This window comes from Zophobas morio, unplaced genomic scaffold (genome assembly GCF_036711695.1).
Source record: "Zophobas morio isolate AGI-343-1 ecotype UQ-CSIRO unplaced genomic scaffold, CSIRO_AGI_Zmor_V1 ptg000030l, whole genome shotgun sequence".
NCBI classification, from domain to species: Eukaryota; Metazoa; Arthropoda; class Insecta; order Coleoptera; family Tenebrionidae; genus Zophobas; species Zophobas morio.
In genome coordinates this window covers 4183893-4206485 of record NW_026972135.1, presented here as the reverse complement: position 1 = coordinate 4206485, position 22593 = coordinate 4183893, and the positions used below count along the sequence as shown (strand labels likewise).

The 22593-nt window shown below is 31.4% G+C and overlaps 1 protein-coding gene across 2 annotated transcripts in view; it reads right to left on the bottom strand.

Moving 5' to 3' along the window:
- LOC135138005 (zinc finger protein castor homolog 1-like) overlaps positions 1 to 22593 on the bottom strand; it is a 149602-nt gene that overhangs the window by 5319 nt on the left and 121690 nt on the right. Inside the window, exons 6-14 of one of the 2 annotated variants that reach the window (XM_064067817.1) lie at positions 10105 to 10267; positions 3266 to 3681; positions 2265 to 3217; positions 2061 to 2210; positions 1574 to 2006; positions 1418 to 1504; positions 1139 to 1263; positions 511 to 1088; positions 233 to 456 (exon numbers count right to left, since the gene is read on the bottom strand). In XM_064067817.1, coding sequence (XP_063923887.1) covers positions 233 to 456; positions 511 to 1088; positions 1139 to 1263; positions 1418 to 1504; positions 1574 to 2006; positions 2061 to 2210; positions 2265 to 3217; positions 3266 to 3681; positions 10105 to 10267 — 3129 coding nt within the window. The remainder of the gene's footprint in view (positions 1 to 232; positions 457 to 510; positions 1089 to 1138; positions 1264 to 1417; positions 1505 to 1573; positions 2007 to 2060; positions 2211 to 2264; positions 3218 to 3265; positions 3682 to 10104; positions 10268 to 22593) is intronic. The other variant, XM_064067818.1, reaches the window with a different exon arrangement.

The window sequence follows — 22593 nt, the reverse complement described above, 5'->3', positions numbered from 1 at the left end:
AATTTTTTGACTGTTTACAGTTCTTTTATATTTTAATTTTTCAATTTTCCAAATTTTTAAATTTTCGAATTTTCAATTTTTTGAAAAATTGAGAAATCGAAGTCTAAAACAGTCGAAAAATTGAAATTAAAAAATTGAAAAATCGAAAAGTCAAAAAAGCAGATAGACAGACAGACAGACGGAAAAGGGAGACCTATCTTTAGTAAAAATGGGTCCTAGTATCAAAACTCACCCAAATTAGTGGTATAGGCGCAGTCCATGCGCCCACAAGCCACATTGGCTCGGTACTGCTGGAAGTCCCCACCCATCAAGGTGTCCAACCTCTCGTGACGCGCCGTGTGCTGGACAAACCTCGTCTTATCACAAAAACTGTACCCACAATCCTGTCTTTGACAATGGAAATGGGTTTGGTGTTCCCTGTACCCGCAGTGTTGGTACTGACAATCCTCGTTAAACCTGTAACCACCCAACTATAGCACCCTTCCAACCACCAATCACCAGCGTACCCACCTGAACCTCAAATACCCCTCGGGCACCGGCTCATCCTTCAAAATCCTCATAGAATTCTGGATCCTCGCCTTCTTCTGTTCCGGCGAAATCTCATGGTGCGGACTCAGCGACCTCTTGTTCAAATTGGCCGCCATGGCCGCCAAGGGACTCGTCATGTTCTCCTGGAAGCCGTGCTGCGGCCCCAGAAGAGGACTCTGCATCAGTTGGGAGTGTTGGAACATCAGTTGAGTCGGAATCCCTGCGTTCTGGTACAACCCTTGAGGGATAAACGCGTTCTGCATACTTTGTTGTTGCGACATCAAGGCGAACTGAGTGGCCAAATTGGCGGGAAAATTCGTAAAGTGGTTGTAGGCGTCGAAGGTGGGGGTCAAGTATTGGGGAGTGTCGTGCTCGGACTTGACCAATACTGGGTTTTGTAGAGTTTGAAGAGGCGCGACGTTGATCTTGGGCTCCGCCTTGACTGGAGTGGAAGTGGTGGGGTTTTGCTGGTTGTTGTTGTCTTCTTGGAGCTGGCTGTTGAGGGCGCCGGTGCTGTGTTTGGCCACGTGGACTACTAGACGGTCCATTTCTGAGAAGGCCTGGACAATTCGTGTGTTAAGCGAGACAAAGAGGGTGTTCAAGAACTTACCTGGTTGCAGGCGTTGCAATGGTAGTGGTACTTTCGCTTGAGTTTGCAGAAGGGGCGCGAGCACGACAAGTCGGGACCATACAAGGTACTGCTGCCGCCTCCGAGCTCTTGAGGGGTCAGTTGATCTGAAAAAGTCGCAACGTTAAAGACGAATTTCGCGCAATTTCCCCGAAGCAAGAACAGTGAAGAAAGCCACAAAGCTACACAAAGACAATCCGGTGAAGACAAGACCAAGATTAGTACGACCACATAACTTAAGGTTAGTACGTGCGTGCGTACCTGTCTGTAAATTTTTACTAATGTCTGGTGACTTTCGTTCAATCGGCAATGTAGAAAGAGGAAAGAAAGTTCCTGAAGCCTTCACCACTAGAAATAAAGATAGTGCTATATACAACTACACAACTCGAACAAAACACAAATGAGAACCCGACTCACCAGAGACTTTATTCTCCATATTCTGACTGAGATTCATCGCTTTGGATTCGGTCTTGTCTTCGGGCTCCATCTTCACGTCGATATTGTCTTCGTCGACGTGCTTCTGGTTGTGTTGCGACATGGTCGAGTATTGCACGAAGGAGTAGTTGCAATTGGGTCTGGTGCAATGGAAGTGGCGATTGATTTTGTTACTGGGACACTCGGGAAGACGACAATCGACGTTTCGGTCGTAGAACTCGAAACCATCAAGGATCTCGATGTTGTCGTGGAAGTCCTTGCTGTGCATTATGAGCACGTCCTCTTTGTCGGTGACGTAGAGACAACGGTTTTGGTTGCAGTGGAAGTGGGTCGAGCCCAAATATGGACACAGGCTATCCGTGCACTTGGTGTTTTCTTTGAAGACGTCGAAACCTTGAAGACTGTAATCTTGCAGCTGCAACCAATGAAACTAAGTATTGTTAAGGGTTGGGGATTTGGGGGTGCTTACGTTGGGACTGTGGGTGCTGGAACGCTCGTCGCTTGAGTCCTGTTGCTCGATTTCTTTGCTACTGGAAGGGGTGGCCGAAGGTTTGGGCAACTTGAAACTGGTGAAAATGGCCTGGGGTGAGTCCAACAAGCTTTGACTACCGATGGGGGACTGAAACGAAACGGGGGTCAGTAAAGTCGGGCTTGGGTGACGATCGAGACTTACATAGTCGTTCCAGACTTCGATCACGCGGTTCTTTGGTGGGCGGCCGCGTTTCCGACAGAACATCCCGTCAATGGAGGTAGCCAGATGGGTCATGGTTAGTGGGTCCTTCGTCAGGCTTAATTTCCTCGAGTATTCGTGCATCTTGTAGTGTTCTAACCGTCTGAAGGGTTTGTCCGTTGGAAGGATCACCTCCCGGCAGTTCTCCCAGTTGCAATGGTAGTGTTTTTCTTTATCTTGATAGATGCAACCATCGTCGCAAGTCTGGCTGGTCACCGTCGAGAAGTAGTTATCAGTGACGATTTCTTGTTGTTCGTGGTTTCGGGCATGCTCCCTGACCCCATCTTTGGCGTTGAACACCATTTCGCAGTTCTCGACGACACAGTGGTAGTGGTCCGAATAGTTAAACTCGCACTTTTCACTACAACTGTCCTGTTGACTCACAAACTGGCAGTACTTCTTCCAGAAGTCCTCGCTGTTCCAGTTGGTCTCCTCCTGCATCAAATTCGAGTCGCTTGCTGTCAAATCAATCGCAGCGTCACTCTCCTCGTAGCTAATGGGTGAATTTCGCTCACTCAAGCTTTCAGTATTAGACATGTTCGAAGTACTACTATTCTGACTGAACATGGATAGATTTAGTCCCTCCAGTTGTTGTTCGTACTCTCTCCCAAACGACGGATTGATGCCTCCATCTTGCAGACTCTTCATCATACTCTGCGCTAGCTTATACTTCCGGTAGGCTAACTCCGAGTCCTTTCTTTCATGTTTCCGTTTGTGCGAGAACAACTGTCCCGAGCTGTGCAAGACGTAGCTGCACTGCGGCCGAATGCAATGGATGTGGTTGCACACCTTCGAGAACCGGCACTTCTCAAACGGACACACCTCGTTCTTCATGAACTTCTTGAATCCGTCGCGCGACAACTGCTCGTCTTTGATGTGGTACGACTTGTGTTTCTCTGCAACAAGACGGTTAGATTTGTCGCGGTACAGCTCGTCGAACGTACCCATGTCGGACTTGTTCTTGAAGGTGAAGCGACAGCCGGTCCGGCGGCAGTGGAAGTGCGTGGTCCGCTGGCCGAAGAAGGCGCAGTAGGAGGCGCCGCACTCCTCGGTGGCGCGGTACCGCTGGAAGCCCTCCTGGATGATGGCGGAGTCCTTGCGGTGGTAGTTGGCGTGCATCTGGACGTCGGACGTCGAAATGTATACTTTATCACAGCCTTCCTTGATGCAATGATAGTGGGTTTGCTTCTTGTTGTGGGTGCAGTTGCTGAAGCGGTCGCTGCAGTCGTCGAGGGGGCTGTAGCGCATGAAGCCGTGCTGCAGGGACTCGTCGCGCTTCTTGTGCCACTTGAAGTGGCGGATCATTTCTTCTTTTTTGATGAAGACGCGGGAGTTGCAGTCGAGGCAGTGGAAGTGCTCCCTGGAAGATTTAGGGGTTTAGTTAAGGTTGGTGGTTGTTCATGTGGCTACATCAAGTTGGATTTTAATCAAAAGCTAGTACCTAACTCCTGTAAATTCCTAAAAATGTTATTAAAATAATTTGAATTCGTATAGTTGTACTATCCGTAATAATCTCAATTTTGTTCAGTTTTGTTCGCCTGTAGATTTTGTATTACTAACAATAACTCAAAATTTAAAGAAATATTTCTATACAGTTGTCACAAAAATAATTTTTCATTATAGTGTTTACTGGTTAAAATGCAAATTATTATTATCTAACAGATACTAACAAATTATGTGGACAAACATATTGTAAAACAAAGGTGTGATTCATGTCACACCGGAAATTTACCAAGAATTATAGATTAAAAAGTCCATACCTGGTAATCGATCCATTAATGAAATGACAAACAAATGTCAAATTTCAGATGGTTGATGTGGCTGATAACAATTTTTATTATAAAAAATTATAACATTTTTTTGCGATTTTTCTTTTTTTTTAAACCTCTGTAAAGTAAAAATCAGTGGGATTGCATTTTTACTTGAATTTTTCAATTCTTCAATTTTTCATAATTTTGTTTCTTCAGTTTTTCGATTTGCAATTTTTCGACTTTTCATTTATGAATTTTTCAGTTTTCAGATTTTGGAATTTTTCGACTGGAGTTTCTCCAGTTTTCAATTTTTAGATTTGCAATTTTTCCTTTCGGTTTTTTATTTTCTTTATTTTTTCAGTTATTCGATATTTCAATGTTTCATTTCATAATTTTTTATTTTTGCATTTCTCATGTCTTCAATTTTTCGAATTGTGACTTATTATTCTTCGTACTTCTTGTTTCTTGAGATTTTTTATTTTTTCTTGTTTCTTCAGTTTCTTCAGTTTTTAGGCTCTGCAATTTTTCGCTTTAAAATTTGTCAACTTTTCAATTTTTCAATTGTTTAATTTGTCATGTCTTCAAATTTTGTACTTGCAATTTTTCGTTTCGGTTTTTTGTTTTCTTTGTATTTAACAGTTTTTTTAATTTTTCAGATTTTATTTTTTTTAAATTTTTTATTTAAATGTTTAATGTCACATCAGCCACGTTGGATTATTATTATTTATTATTATTATTTTCCATTTCTTCAATTATTCAATTAGCAACTTTTCGCTTCGGTTTTTTACTTTCTTTACTTTTTTTAATGTTCTGATTTTATAATTTCTCGTTTTGCAACGTAAAATTTTTCAATATGTAGATTTTTGGATTTTTCGATTTGCAATGTTCGGTTTGCAATTTTTCGATTTTTCAATTTTAGATTTTTTAATTTTTCAATTTTTCGTTTCTTCAGTTTTTGATTGGTAATTTTCCTAGTTTTCATTTTAAATATGGAATAATGATTAATAATTTTTAAAATTTTTCACTTTTTTAATTTTACGATTTTAGAATGTTTTCCAAATTTTCGATTTGCAATTTTTCGCTTCGCTTTTTTATTTTCCTTATTTTTACAATTTTTGTTCCGATTTGTAATTTTTTGTATTTCAAATATCGATTTTTCGATTTGCAATTTTTCGTTTCGGTTTTTCATTTTCTTTATTTTTTCAATTATTCGATTTTTCAGTGTTTCGATTTCATAATTCTTTGTTTTATCAATTTTAATTTTTCCATCCGATTTCTTCAATTTTTCGAATTGCGACTTTTCAATTTTTCGTTTTCCTTGTTTCTTCAGTTTTAGATTTTTCTTATTTTCGAAGTTTCTTCAGTTTTTCGATTTAAAATAATTTATCGAGTTTTCAATTTTTCGATAGTTTAATTTTTTTGTCTTCGAATTTTCGATTTCTCGTTTCGGTTTTTTATTTTCTCTACATTCTATCGTTTTTGTTTTTCAATTTCAATTCTTGCAATTTTTTGTTTCCTCAATTTTCCCATATTCCAACTTTCGAATTTTTAGATTTTTCTATTTTCATTCCTTTTTTTTCAATTAGCAACTTTTCCTTTCGGATTTTTACTTTCTTATTTCAATTTTTGGTTTTTCAATGTTCTGATTTTATAATTTTTCTTTTTTCAACTCAAAATTTTCCTATTTTTCGATTTACAATTTTTTTGGTTTTCCATTTTTCGATTTTTTAACTTTTACATTTTTTGATGTTCATTTTTGAATTTTAGATTTTTCAGTTTTCGACTCGAATTTTTTTTAGATTCCATTTTAAATCATTTAATTTTACCATTTTAGAATTTTCCCATTTTTAATTACTATGTAGAATTTTAAAAGGATTTTAAACTTTTATTCGACTTTTCAATTTTACGATTTTTAAATTTTCAGTTTTTCAATTCTCCAATATTTCACTTCTTCAATTTTTCGATTTACCATTTTTCGTTTCGGCTTTTTATTTTCTTTATTTTTACAAATTTTCAATTTTTCAATGTTACGATTTTATAACTTTCTTGTTTTTTCAATATCATTTTTTTCAATTTTTCGTTTCTTCCACCTTTTTATTTGCAATTTTTCATTTTTTATTTTTGGGATATTCCTTTTTTTTTAATTAGCAACTTTTCCTTTCGGTTTCGTGGTTTCTTATTTCAATTTTTTGGTTTTTCAATGTTCTGATTTTATAATTTTTCTTTTTTAAACCCAAAATTTTTTGGAATTTTTGCAATTTTTTGGTTTTCCATTTTTCGATTTTTTAACTTTTACATTTTTTAATGTTCATTTTTTGAATTTTAGATTTTTCAGTTTTTCGTTCCTTCAGTTTTTGATTCGAATTTTTTTTAGATTCCATTTTAAATATTTTAGTTTTACCATTTTAGAATTTTTCCATTTTTCAATTACTAGGATTTTAATTTTTTTAATTTTTTCCATTTTTTATTTTCGAGTTTTTCAATGTTACGATTTTATGATTTTTTTTTTAATATGAATTTTTTTCAATTTTTCGTTTCTTTAATTTTTTTATTTGCAATTTTTCATTTTTTATTTTTTTGTTTATTCTATTTTACAACTCTTCCAATTTTCATTTTTAGTCTTCAGTTTTTCGATTTTCCAAATTTTGGATGTTTCAGTTTTTAGATTTTGCAATTTTTCGATTTTTCAATGTTTCATGTCTTCACTTTTTCGATTTGCAATTTTTTGTTTCGGGTTTTCAATTTTTGTATTTTGTCTACTGATTTTTTGAACTTTTTTTAATGCGAAATTTTTGCGCTTTTTATATTTTCGATTTTCAATTCATGAATTTTCAATTTTTCATATTTTCAATTACTCGATTTTTTATTTTTCAATTTTTCAATTCTCCAATTTCTCACTTCTTCAAATTTTCGATTAACAATTTGTCGTTTCGGCTTTTTGTTTTCTTTTTTTTACAAATTTTCGATTTTTCAATGTTCCTATTTTATAAATTTTCGTTTTTTCAATATCAATTTTTTCAATTTTTCGTTTCTAATTTTTTGATTTGCAATTTTTCAATCTTTCATCTTTTTTTGTTCATTCTATTTTACGACATCGATTTTTCAATGTTCCTATTTTATAAATTTTCGATTTTTCAATATCAATTTTTTCAATTTTTCATTTCTAATTTTTTGATTTGCAATTTTTCAATCTTTCATCTTTTGTTGTTCATTTTATTTTACGACATACAACTTCGAATTTTCATTTTTAAAAGTCTCCAGGTTTTCGATTTTCCAAATTTTGATGTTTCATTTTTTGGATTTTACAATTTTTCGATTATTGAATTTTTCGTGTCTTCAATTTTTCCAATAGCAAATTTTCGTTTCGATTTTTTATTTTCTTTATTTTTTGTTCTGATTTTTTAAAATTTTCTTAATGTCAAATTTTTCAATTTTTAGATTTTGCAATTTTTCGACTTGCAATTCATTTATTGATTTGACTTTTCAATTTTTTGATTTTTAAATTATACATATTATTGGAAAACCCAAAAATTGCAAATTCGAAAAATTATAGAATCCTCAAAATTGTCGAAAGGTCGAAAAATTGAAAAATCGATTAAATGAAAAAGTTTTGAAGTCCAATAATTTTTAAAATTGTAATTTACAAAATTTTTCTGTTTTAGAATTTTGGAATTTTTTCGTTTTTCAATTATTGGATTTTAAAATGTTTCATTTATTTGACTTTTCAATGTTTTGATTTTTAATTTTTCAATTTTTTGATTCTTCATTTTTTCACCGCTGTAAATTTTCGATTTTTTAATGTTTGGAATATATAATTTTTTGTTTTTCCAATTTCAATTTATTCAATTTTTCGACTAGCAATTTTTCTATTTTTGATTTTTTCAATTTTTCGATTTCTTTTTTCCATTTTTCAACTTTTAAATTTTGTAATTTTTCGTTTCTTCAATTTTTCTACTTGTCAATTTAAATATGTACCTAGAAATAATTATAATTTTTAAAATTGTATCACTTCTTCAAATTTTTCCAATTTTTAATTATTGGATTTTAAAACTTTTTCATATAATCGATTTTTTCATTTTCAACCTTTGGAATTTTTCCATTTTTCATTTCTTCAATTAATTTTTTGTTGTTTGAATTTTTCAATTCTTCATTCTTCTTCTTTTCGATTTTTCAGATTCTCAGTATTTAATTTTTCAATTTATGACTTTACAATTTTGACAATTTTATAATTTTTCGATTTTGCAACTTTTGGGCCTTTCAGTTTTTCGAGTCGATTCGTTTTTTCAGTTTTTCCAATTTCAATTTATTCAATTTTTCGACTAGCAATTTTTCTATTTTTGATTTTCTCAATTTTTCGGTTTTCTTTTCTCAACTTTTAAATTTTGTAATTTTTCGTTTCTTCAATTTTTCTACTTTTCATTTTAAATATGTAGCTAATTATAATTTAAAAAAATATTCTATTTTACAGTTTTGGAATTTTTCCGTTTTTCAATTATTATTGGATTTTAAAATGTTTCATTTATTTGACTTTTCAATTTTTTGATTTTTAAATTATATTATTGGAAAACCCAAAAATTGCAAATTCGAAAAATTATAGAATCGTCAAAATTGTCGAAAGGTCGAAAAATTGAAAAATCGATTAAATGAAAAAATTTTGAAGTCCAATAATTTTTAAAATTGTAATTTAAAAAAAATTTCTCTTTTACAATTTTGGAATTTTTTCGTTTTTCAATTATTGGATTTTAAAATGTTACAATTTTTGATTCTTCAATTTTTCATCGCTGCAAATTTTCGATTTTTCAATGTTTCGATTATATAATTTTTGTTTTTCTAATTTCAGTTTATTCAATTCTTCGACTAGCAATTTTTCTATTTTTGATTTTTTCAATTTTTCGGTTTTCCTTTTTTCCATTTTTTCAACTTTTAAATTTTGTAATTTTTCGTTTCTTCAATTTTTCTACTTTTCATTTTAAATATGTATCTAGAAATACTTATGATTTTTAAAATTTTATCACTTCTTCAATTGTAGATTGTTGATTGTAGAGTTTTTCCGATTTTCAATTATTGGATTTTAAAACTTTTTCATATAATCGATTTTTCCGTTTTCAACCTTTGGAATTTTTCATTTCTTATTTTGTTTTTTTGTTTTTTGAATTTTTCAATTCTTCATTCTTCTTCTTTTCGATTTTTCAGATTCTCAGTATTTAATTTTTCAATTTTTGATTTCACAATTTTGACGATTCTATAATTTTTGAATGAAAAAAATTGCAAAATTGTAAACCTGAAAAATCTAAAACGAAAAAACGAAAAAGTGTAAAATGAAAACTTTGAAAAATCTAAAAATTGAAAAGCAAGAACTTGAAAACTTGAAGAAACGAAAATTTGAAACATTGAAAATTAAAGAAATCGGAAAATCGAGGAACGAAAAATTAAAAAATGAGAAATTGAAAAATTGAAAAATTGAAAAAATTAAAGTTGCCAAAACAAAAAAATATAAAATCGAAGAAAAAGAAAAAATGAAAAATTGTGATATCAAAAAATTGGTCGAAAGTAAATTTTGGATAGATGCAGGGTAATACTAATAATAATAATTTTAATCAATACAATAAATTGCCTCATTTATTTTTATTTTTTTGAGTCACCTTGTATAAGTAATCTTAAAATCTAGAGTGCATTGATAAACCGCAAGTATAGAGTAATAATATGTATTTTGTATATTTCAAAGAGGATTTATTCGTAAAAATTTTTACATGACGTCATCCATTTTTTTAGAAGGAAATAAACGAATAAATTTTGAATAATGACTTACCATGTTTAAAAAACCATAAAACGTTTGCAAAAATGTTACACAATTTTGATTTTTTCCAAAAATATTAATGTCTAGGATAAAAACTGAACACGGATTCATAAACCACATATGTAGGATTATCTAATTTCACAAATTTGCTAGCCTTTAGATTGATGGTGCTAGGTTACAACAACTAGACTTTAGCTTTTGAGCAAAGCTCATCTCGCTTTCCAAGCACACTGACCTGTAGTTCAAGTCCTTGCAGTACGAGCTGCCGCACTCCAGGCTCGACGAGAACTTCTTGACGTACTTGGAGTAGTCCAGCTGCGTCGTCGGCTTGTTCAGCAGGAGGTTGGGCGTCGCGACGTGGTCGCGCGGCGTCGGCTGCAGGGATTGCGCCATCATGGCTGCAAAACGAAGACAATGATTAAGCGGTGACGCAATCGCCGAACGCCGAATATTGTTCGAAAGTCCAGATGTTTTTCTGAAGGGTCAGGAAAAAAGCGCTCCGACGAATCTCGCGCCTATCGTCGGTATGCTTTAAGGAGCGGAATCGTGCGCCGAGTCGAACGTTTTGTTTGGACAAGTGTTTTGAAGTCTCTTTGCTTTTTTTTACCACGTTATTATTTCAAATCCAGATATTACATTCGAAAGCATGTCGCATTTCAATGAGCACTTCACGGAGTGTTTGTACGGAGGAAGGCGGAGACGGCGAGAGAGGAAGGGTTTTGTTTGCGGTTTGCGGGAAGGGGGTGGAAGGGGGGTGGTGGGGGGGAATTAGGAGGGGTGGGGTGGAGGAGGAATTAAAAAATGAGAGATTTGAGGGAAGATCAAGTGTGTTTGTTTCGATATTTCCGAACTTGTTTCTAATAATTGTAAACTGTTGTAAAATTATCAGTACATGCTTAACTTGGAAAGAATTCGACTGAATATTAGCTCAAAACAGAGGAGCGGACTAATTAATTTTACATATCCGAGTACAATGGACCAAATTTTATTATTATTAAATATAGGCAGGCGCGACGTTATTGTATTCTTACATTTTAAAGAAAATCTACAAAAAATTCGAAGATATAGATCTGGATGTGTTAATTGGAATAATATAGAAACTTTATTGTCCCAAATTGAGATTTTAGAAATGTTCAGGGGTACGGTTTGATTTTTTTTTAATACGAAATATCGTATTTATTTTATCGAGCGATATTGGAAAAATGGTTGAATTTTTCCAAGAAATGATACCAAAAGTATATTCTAAGGTCAAAATCTACAAAAAAATCTGTTTGGGTAATTTTCCAGAGTTGTCAAAAAAACGCCGAAAAATTCGTAAGTTGAAAAATTGAGCTTTTGAAACAGTTGTCCAAAAATTAACAAAATTTAATATATCTAAGATCTGGAAGTGCTTATTCCAAATGTATAAAATGTTTATGATACCGCATTAATATTTCAAAAATATTCGGTTTGAGTGTGTTTTTTTTTGAAAATCTCAAAAATTGTTATATTTCATTGGCCGATTTTGGAAAAATGACGGCAGTTTTCGATGAAATCAGTCCGGAATTATCTTCCGGAAGTAAAAATCTACAAACAAAACTTTTTAGATGATTTTAGAAAGTCTAGAAAGTGGTATAAAAAAAGTCGAAATTTTTATAACGAAATTCGTTGTGCTGACTCCAAAAATATAAAATATTTATGATGCCGGACTAAAACTGCAAAAATAATAATCGGTTTGAAAGGTTTTTTTTTTAATTCTAAATAAAATTCTTGTCATTGGGCCATTCTGGAAAAACGGTAGGGGTTTTCGAAGAAATGAAGCCGAAAGTATCTTGTGGAAGTCGAAATCTAAAACAAAATTTATTTGGGTAATTTTCGAAGGTGATCGAAAAAAGTTGAAATTTTCATAATGGAAGAAATTAAATTAAAAAATTGAGCTTTTGAAAAAGTTCTATAAAAATCAACAAAAAATTCTGGGTTATAGATTTCCAAGTTCTGATTCCAAAAGTATGAAAGATTTATGATACCGTATGAAGATTTTAAAATTAATCAGTTTGAAAACCCTTTTTTTGAAATCCTAAATATATATCTACTTATTATCATATTTATTGTATTGAGGAATCTTGGAAACATGGTAGGAGTGTTCGAAGAAATGAAGCGGAAAATAACTTCTGGAGGTCGAAATCTACAAAAAATCTCTTTAAGTAATTTTCGAAACTGATCGAAAAAAATCGAAATTTTCATAATGGAGGAGTACTGAAAAATTGAATTTTTCAAAAAGTTCTCTCAAAATCCACAAAAAAAATCTGGGGTATAAATTTCGAGAAATATGAAGATTTATGATCCCGGATTAAGATTTTAAAAATAATCGCTGTAAAAATATATTTTTTTTGAAATCAGTAAAATAAGTATTATCATATTTATTTTACTGAGCAATTTTGGAAGTCGAAATCTAGAAAAAATTCGTTTGGGTAATTTTCGGAAATGGTCCAAAAAATGTCAAAATTGAGGAATGTTGAAAAATTGAGCTTTTGAAAAAGTTCTCTAAAAATCCACAAAAAATACTAGGATAGGGATTTTGTTGTTCTGACTTTAAAAATATAAAATATTTATGATCCCGGATTAAAATTGTAAAAATAATCGGTTTGTACGTTTTTTTTTTTTGAAATTCTAAATATTATTATGTTCTTTTTATTGAGCAATTCTGGAAAAACGCTAGGAGTTTTTGAAAAAATGAAGCCGAAAGTATCTTCTGGAAGTCAAAATCTACAAAAAAATTTGTTTGGGTAATTTTCGAAGGTGATCAAAAAAGTTGAAAAATTGAGCTTTTGAAAAAGTTCTCAAAAATCCACAAAAAAATTCTAGGATATAAATTTCGAAGTTCTAATTCCAAAAATACTAAAGATTTATAATGCCGGATTAAAATTTTAAAATTAATGGGTTTGAAAAACTTTTTTTTTTTTAATCCATAATAATACCACATTTATTCCATTGGGGAACTGAAAAATCGAAAAATCCAGACCTCGAGATATCGAAAAATTTTTAATTCAAAAATCTAATATTTAAAGAATTGCAAAAATTGAAAAATCGGAAAATTGAAGTATCGAAATAGTGAGAAATTGAAAAATTACAAAGCTTATTGAGAAATCGAAAAATTGGAAAATCGAAAATTCTAAAAATTATAAACAAATTGATAAATCAAAAAATTGAAAGACCGAAAAATTGTACAATAAAAAAATCGAAACAATAAAATGTCGATAAAACGAGAAAAAGAAAAATCGAGAATTCAAAAATCCAGAATTTAAAAAAATCGCAAAAATTGAAAAATCGGAAAATTGAAGTTATTTAATTCTACAACTTTAATAACAAAATAACGCAAAAATTTTGAAACCGAAAAATTGGAAAATCGAAAGACCGAAAAATTGGAAAATCGAAAAGCCGAAAAGTTGAAAAATCAAAAAACTGAAACATCCAGAAATTGAAACATGAAAAGATCTCGAAATGGAAAAGTCGAAAAATCGAAAAAGTGAGAAATCGAAATAGGCCAAAATCGAAAAATCGCATAATTAAAAAGCGAAAATTTTAAAATTAAAAACAAAATTGATAAATCGAAAAATTGAAAGATCGAGAAATTGTAAAATAAAAGAATCAAAACCATAAAATGTCGATAAAACGAGAAAAGGGAAAATTGAAACACTGAGCTTTTGAAAATGTTTTCAAAAATCCACAAAAAATTCTGGGATAGAGATTTCAAAGTTATGATTCCAAAAATATGAAAGATTTATGTACCTGGATTAAGAGTTTAAAAATATCCGGTTCGATTTTTTTTTTTTATCCTAAATACAAATTATCACATTTATTTTATTGAACAATTCTGGAAAAATGCTAAGAGTTTTCCAAGAAGTGAGGCCAAAAGTATCTTTTGGAGGTCGAAATCTAGAAAAAATTTGTTTTGGTTGATTTTCGAAAAATGTCGAAAAATTGAGCTTTTGTTCTGACTCCAAAAATATAAAATATTTATGATGCCGGATTAAAATTTTAAAAATAATCGGTTTGAGAAACTTTTTTTTTTGAAATCTTTAATTTTACTATATTTATTTTAATAGTCAATTCTGGAAAAATGGTAGGAGTTTTCGAAGAAATGAAGCCGACAGTATCTTTTGATGTTCGAAAACTACTAGAAAATCTGTTTGGGGCATTTTCCAGGGCGGTCGAGAAAAGGTCGAAATTTTCATAATGTTGAAAAATTGAGCTTTAGAAAAAGTTCACTAAAAATCCACAAAAAATTCTGGGATATAGGTTTCGAAGTTCTGATTCCAAAAATATTAAAGATTTATGTACCCGGATTAAGATTTTAAAAATATCCGGTTTGAATTTTTTTTTTTTAATCCTAAATACAAATTATCACATTTGACATTTAATTTATTGAACAATTCTGGAAAAATGTTAAGAATTTTCGAAGAAATGAGGCCAAAAGTATCCTTTGGAGGTCGAAATCTAGAAAAAATTTGTTTTGGTTGATTTTCGAAAATGATGGAAAAAATGTCGAAATTTTCATAATAGAAGAATGTTGCCAAATTGAGCATTTGAAAAAGTTCTCTAAAAATCCACAAGAAATTCTAGGATGGAGATTTCGTTGTTCTGACTCCAAAAAAATATGAAAGATTTGTGATACCGAATTAATGTTTTAAAATTATTCGGCCTGAAAGTCAGTCTTCTTTTAAATCCTAAAAATTTTCATAAAAGGGGGAATACTGAAAAATTGAACTTTTGAAAAAGTTGTCTAAAAATTTACAAACAATTCTGGGATATAGATTTCGAAGTTCTAATTCCAAAAATATAAAATGTTTATGGTCACGAATTAAGATTTCAAAAATATTCGGTTTGAAGGTCTTTTTTTGAAATCAGAAATATTATATTTGATTGAAAGCTTTTGGAAAAATGATAGGAGAATGAAGCCGAAAGTATCTTCCGGAGCTCGAAATCTACAAAAATATCTTTGTGTAATTAAGATTATCAAATTATTCAACATAAAAGTCATTTTTTTAATTCTAAAGATTATCATATTTTCATTGGACTATTCTGAAAAATGGAGAATATTGAAAAATTTCAATTTTTAAAAGTTGTCTGGAAATCCTCAAAAAATTCTGGTATATAGATTTCAAAGTTCATATTCCAAAAATATAGAATATTTATGATTCCGCATTAAGATTTTAAAAATATAAAATTAGAAAATGTTTTTTTTTTAATTCGAAATATTATCCTATATTAAGATATTCTGGAAAAATGCTATGATTTCTTGAAGAAATGAAGCCGAAAGCATTTTCTAAGAAATTTGCAAAAAATCTCTTTGGGTAATTTTCGAAAAGTGGTCAAAAAAGGCCGAAATTTTCTAAAACTGAGCCTTTGACAAAATTCTCAACAAAAAAAAGTGGAATATAAATTTCGAAGTTCTGATACGAAAAATATAAAACATTTATGATCCTCGTGAATAAAAGTCAAAATTTTCATAATTTGAAAAACTGAGCTTTCGAAAAAGTTGTCTAAAAATCCACAAAAACTCAGGAATATAAATATCGAAGTTCCGATTCCAAAAATATGAAAAATTCATGACTCCAGATTAAGACGTTAAAATTATTCGGCTCCAAAGTCTTTATTATTATATTTATTTTCTTACGAGATTTTGGAGGAAGAAGTCCTAGGGTTTTTCGAAGAAATGAAGCCGAAAACATCTTCTGAAGGTCGAAAAAAAAATCGTGTTACATTAAAAAGTGCATTATTTTCATATCATCCTATACATTTGAAAATAATTGTAAATATTGTAGCTCTAAATGCGGTCTGTCGATAGTTCGAACACCCTGTATAATCACACTAATTATACCTAAGTTTTATTTTTCAGAGTCTTTTAAAATGGCCGTAATATTTAATACCAAGTATATAGTGATTATAAAGCACTATTGCACCACCATTTCTTTGTTATATTAAAAAATGTAACTTGTGTGTATGTTGGGTTGCCTACCCGCACTTTCAATTTTGTTCCAATGTCGCCTCTACATCTGACTTTGAACTTCGGTGGTATCCATGTCTACGCCTTAAAAATGATTCAAATTATTAAAATTGTGTAAACGCCATTGCTTTAAGCTCGAATTTACTAATTTATTTTTAGGTAACTTTGGCTACATGTTAAGATTGGAATATTAATTGTAGTCTGGAATTAGTTGGCGTAGAGGGGGTTCGGGGGGCGGCGTGGCCGCAGCACGCTCGTCCAAGGTGGCAGCGACGGTCCGGTTGCTCTCATTTATCCAATTACTCTGTAACAATGACGTCCGAAGAACAAACAAACTCCATTACAAACGAGCCTAGTTGGTTTATGAAATTTTATGAATAATAAAAAGCTTTAAATTGGTTAAATTGGCGTTCAATTGTCGTGAGACAGGCTGTGGAGATTTTCATTGACTCAATTGTAGTGATTATGCTTTATTTACAAATAGAATGGGACAGAAATAACGTACTGCACTTCTCCTGATTTAGTATTTCCTTTTTCGGGTGACAGCGGCGGGGGCCCCCACCCCCCATCACTCCCCCAAATCTCGGCCGCGATCAATAGGCAAATTAAAAATAGGAAAGTCGCTCCTCAAACCGCCTCCGAAACAATGGCCCGACGGTGTGCCGCTCCGTTCGTCCCGCGCCACTACTATAAAAAATGTGAAATCATATTTCATATAATTTTTTTATTTATTCCTTATTGAATTTTAAGACGGAGCCTTTAATGGGCTGCGCGCGATTCTCGCCCATATGGTACCGGGCGTTCGGACCGAGCCCGGCCCATCGCTCGATCGTATTTATTTTTATAGCTCTTTATTGAAGTTATATTGTGAATGTATATTAAAAATTGGTATTTCTATCTCCGCTTTTGGACGTTCTTCACGTCGGCGAGAACTCGTTTCGGGTTCGTCCAGGAGCGGACTAAACTGTACTTGACCTCTATCAAATGGAATTTATTTGATTAGGGGCTTTTTCACCGAAAATCATTAATAATCATCAGAGAATAATGAAGTGGAGGAAAAAAATTACTTCATCATCGTGTAATTATAGGAGGAAATACCAAAAATTAAAAACACAGTGTGATCGAGGAAGAAAAAACTACGTGGAGAAACAGATGGTCGAGAATAATTACTGGAAATGAATATTATCAAAAGAAATTGGTGGTGGAAAAAAAGAGGTTTAATTTATGGATGCGTGGATTAATTGAGGTTATATAATGCATGGCGGTTGGCGCCAGGGCCGGATCGGGGCGCATTCCAACCCTTATCGACAAATTCAACTGCGGCATGCTTTTTTCCGATTTTTTTCATCGGCCAACACACTTCTAAAGCGATGACCTGTGTATAGATACAAATTTTGAACGTCATCGATACAAATCTTCACTAATTCATTCTTGCGACATGCGTCACCAATTCCAATGATAAGAATAACTTGAGTTAAATTTTAGCTGACGTTACCGAGTTTTACAGTAATTGGCACTTGGCTTCGTTAAAAGAAACCTGTCCATGGCTTCAAGAGCCTTCGGATTGGTAAATTTGCTAACAACATGTGATTTAAACTTAAAAACAGACATACGACCACAGCTCGCTTCGCTCGCCAAAAAATTCATTGTCAATAACATATTTCACATTGTCTATTGTAATTCCAATAATAACAACACAAATAAAATATCCAAAAGGAAGCTAAAAATTAAACATGAAAATTACCATTAAAACACGTTAAGCCCATTATCTTCTATCTTATTTCTGACATATATTATCTCCAGACACAGCTCACTACAACTCTCTGAAAGAATGTGGAGCTGATTTACAAGAATAATTTGTTAATGCTTGACAGTTTGAACATTTTACATGAAAAAATATAAGTATGTACTATTAGAAACAAATATTACGAAAAATTATTGGGTTTCCACCTAAAATGAAAAACAGCCACCGAGGAGTGCCGCAAGGAGCACTCCTGGTGCCTCTCTTATCTCTCGAAAAGAAAATAGCGGGATAAACTGGTACCAGCGCCCAACTGAGACCAAATGTGCTTTTCAAAAATGGAAAAATTGAAAAATCGAAATATACAGAAATCCAAAGTTGAAACATCGGAATATCTATAAAAATTGAGAAATCAAAAAATTTAAAAAATAGAACAATTGAAAAATCGAAAAACTAAACTTTAAAAATTGAAAAGTCGAATTAGAAAAACCGAGAAATCAAAAATCCAAAATTTTAAAACTGTCAAAAAATGAAAAATCGGAAAATTGAAGAATCGAAAAAGTGAGAAATTGAAAAATTCCAAAACTTGAATAAAAAAAATAAATAAAATTACGAAAAATTGGGAAAGTGAAACACTGGAAAATCGAAAGAACGAAAAATTGGAAAATCGAAAAGCTGAAAAGTCGAAAAATCCAAAAACTTAACCATCGAGAAATGGAAACATCAAAAGATCGAGAAAAGGAGCAATAGAAAGCTGGACAAATCGAAACATTGAAAAATTGAGAAATCAAAATAGACCAAAATCGAAAAATTGCATAGTTAAAAACTGAAAATTTTGAAATTAAAAACAAAATTCATAAATCGAAAAATCGGAAAATCCAGAAATTGTACAATAAAAAAATCGAAACAATAAAATGTCGATAAAACGAGAAAAAGAAAAAATCGAAACACCAAAAATTTTAAACATCGAAACATTGAAAAATATCGAAAATTGACAATTCGAGAGATCGAAACATCAAAATATCGAAAAAGTAAAAAATCGAGAAAATGAAAAATCGAAAAATTGAAGAAAAACTGAAGAATCGAGAAATTGGAGAAAGCCAAGACTGAAAGAATGAAAATTATTGAGAAACCAAATGACTGAGAAATCAAGAAATCGAAAAGTGAAAATTCAAGTCGAAAAACTGAAAAACTGGAAAATCTAAAATATGGATTTCGAAAAACTGAAAAACCGAAAATTGAAGATTTGAAATATGTACTGAAAAATAGAAACACTGGAAATTTGATAAATGAAAAAATCAAAATTTTAGAAATGTTAAAAATTGAAAAACTCAAAACTGAAACATCGAAAATAGAAAAATCGAAAACTCAAAAAATCGAAGTCGAAAAATCCAGAAAGTGAAAAATAAAAAATTTGAAATTCGAAATGTTGAAGAATTGAAAAACTGAACAATCAAAACCTTGAAAAGTCGAAAATTCGAGAAATGTGAAAATCAAAAAATAAAGAAAGTGAGAAAACGAAAAATTGAAAAATCGTAGAACTCAAACATCGGAAAATAGAAAAATCGAAAAATGCAGAAATCAAGAAATTGAAAATTTGAATCATCGGGAAATTGAAAAATCGAAAAATTGGGAAATATAAAAACTGAAGAATCTCAAAATGGAAATTAAAGAAAATCTGAAAAATCGAAGAATTGAAAAATGGAAAAACCAACAAATGGAGATACCGAAAAAGTAAAAAATCGGGAAAACGAAAAAACAACAAAGTGAAATATGGAAAAATTGAAAAATGGAAGAAAAATTGAAGAATCGAAAAAGTGAAAACCCCCAAAATTGAAACATCGCAAATTAAGAAACCGAAGAACTGAAAAATGAAGAAAACAAAAAATCAAAAAATTTAAGTAAAAAAATTGAAAAATTGGAAAATCTAAAACCTGAAATTCGAAAAATTGAAAAATTGGAAAGTCGGTTAATCGAGAAATGGAAAAATCAAAAAATCAATTAATCGAGAAATTGAGAATTCGAAAAATTAAAAATTTAGAAACGTCAAAAATTGAAAAATTGGAAAATTTAAGGGTTTAAAAATTGAAAAATCCCGACAATGAAACATCGAAAAAACTCAAGGTCGAAATATCAAAAAATTGACACTTCGAAAACTCGAGAAATCGAAAATCGAAGTCAAAAAATCCAAAAATTGAAAAATCAAAAAATTGAACAATCGAAAAATTGAAATGAAAAACTGAAGTCAAAACACTGAAAAGTCAAGAAATCGAAAAATAGGAAAATCAAAAAAACCATTAACAGAATAGGAACGTAAAAAATTGAAAAACTGAAAAATTTATAAATCGAAAAATGGAAAAATCGAGAAATCGAAAATTTAAATAATCGGGAAACCAAAGAATCGAAAACTTGAAAAATTCCTACACTGAAACATCGAAAAATTGAGTAATCGAAAAATCAAAAAACCGAAAACCGAAAAATGGAAATGAAAAACTGAAGTCAAAACATTGAAAAGTCAAGAAATCGTGCAATAGGAAAATCAAAAATCATTTGACAGAATAGAAACGTCAAAAATAGAAAAACTGAAGAATTTAGAAATCGAAAAATCGTAAAACACAAAACATCAGAAAACTGAAAAATCGAAAAATGGAAAAATCGAGAAATCTAAAATTTAAATAATCGGAAAACTGAAGAATTGAAAAATTCAAAAAATTCCAACACTGAATAAAACGAAAAATTGAGTAATCGAAAAATTGAAAATCAAGAAATTGAAAAATTAAAAGATCGAGAAATTGAAAAATCGAAAAACTGAGAAACAAGAAAAAACTGAAGAATCCTAAAACCCGAAAAATCGAGAAATAGAGAAGTCGGAAAATTGAAAATTTTAAAAATTAAAAAATTAAAATATCCATCGAAAAACTGAGGAGTCGAAATATTGCAAAATCCCAAAACTGAAATATCAAAAAACTGAAAAAGGAAAAAAATGAGAAACCGAAAAATTGAAAAAATCCAAAATTAAAACAACGTAAAATTAAGAAATTTAAAAGTTGAAAAATCGAAAAATTGAAAAATCAAAAACCTAAAAACCGAAAAACTGAAGCACTGAAAAACTGAAAAATTGAAACATTAAAAAGTCGAAAAATCGAAAAATTGAAAATTTAGAAATGTCAAACAATGATCAATTGAAAAATTGAAAAATCTGAAAACTAAGAAATCAAAAAATGAAGAAATCGAGAATTTGAAGAATCGAAAAATTGAAGAATGGAAAAATTGAAGAATTCAAACACTGTAATATCGAAAAATCAAAAATGAAGAAATGGAAAAATTGAAATATCGAGAAATTGAAAAATCGAAAAATTTAAAAAAAAATAAACCGAAAAATCCCAAAGCTGAAAATCGAAAAACTGAGAAATCAAGGTTGAAAACGCGAAAACCAAAAAAAGAAAATTCGAAAAATTAAGACATCGAAAAACTGAAAAATCGTAAAGCTGAGAAATCGAAAATTGAAGAAATCAAGGAATCTACAATTTAAATAATTGGGAAATTGAAGAAACGAAAAATTGAAAAATCCCAGCACTGATTTAACGAAAAAGTGAGCAATTGAAAAATTAAAACATCGAGAAATTGAAAAATTACAAAATTGAGGAATAAAAAAAATTCCAAAACTGAAATAAACAAAAACTGAAAAATTGAAAAATCGAGAAATGGAGAAATCGTAAAATTTAAAAATTGAAAAATTAAAATTGTATCGAAAATTTGAAAAATCGAAATATTACAAAATCCTACAAATCACAAATTGAAAAATGAAAAAATAAAACAATGAGGACTCGAAAAATTGAAAAAACTCAAAACTAAAACATCGAAGAATTGAGAAATCGAAAAATTGAAAAATTAAAAACGTGAAAATCCAAAAACTGAAGAGTTGAAAAACTGAAAAATTGAAACATTGAAAAGTCGAGAAATCGAGAAGTGGGAAAATCAAAATATCAATTAACCAAGATATTGAGAGATTGAAAAATTGAAAAATCGAAAAATTCAAGTCTTAAAATTGAGAAATCAAAAATTTGAAGAATCGAAAATTTGAAGAATAAAAAATTGCAGAATCGAAAAATTGAGAAATCAAAGTTGAAAAATCGAGAAATCAAAAAGCCGAAAACCGAAAATTCGAAAAATTAAGACATCGCAAAATTGTGATTCTTCAGGTTTGATGTTTCTTTCAAAAATCTCGATGTCTAGGATAAAAATTGATAACGGATTCATAAACCACAACCTCATGACCAAGTTAACATTAAAGTAGCCGCCAGTCGTCCAATGAACTCAGTTACAATAGTTCAAAAACAAAGGGTAAAAAGAATAACTTTTTTCTCAAAACTAAGAAAATGTTCTGCCCAAGTCCAAGAATTGTCCCTCCAGCCGCTCCCTGCGGGCCGCCGACCCCGAAAGCTGGGAACTCGTCGATTTTTTCCGTTATAAATCCGGCTCGGCCCCGCACACGTGTTTAATTTAAATACAATAAAAAAACGACCCAAAATAAAGAGGTATAGAATTTCGAAAATCGGGGTAGTCCCACAATGAAAAAACAGAGTATTTATCTTCAACCCTTTATGCCTCGAATAAAAAGCGGCGGAATACGCGAGATTTGAGCGGCGGCCCAGCGCAGTCGTCGCCGGCTCGGAATCGGGGGCCGGCGGTCGCCCATCTGGGCCAGCAGGGAATTACACACCCGACCGACCCATCGATGGTACTGTTCCGATTAAATCTCGTCGAGTGCCGGTCTGGACGGCTGCGCTTAAAAAACTAGATTTTATATTTAGACACGAGGAGTATTTTAAATATGGGGGCACCCCTATGACGAAAAAAGGGTGGACGGAAGGGTCGCCGATTCCGAAAAGTGGACTAATCCGCTCGGCTCGGAGGAGCCTCGGCGCAATTAACGTACCACGCGTAAAAACCATACGACGGATGTCTGCTATTGGATTTATCTTTTTTCATTCGAA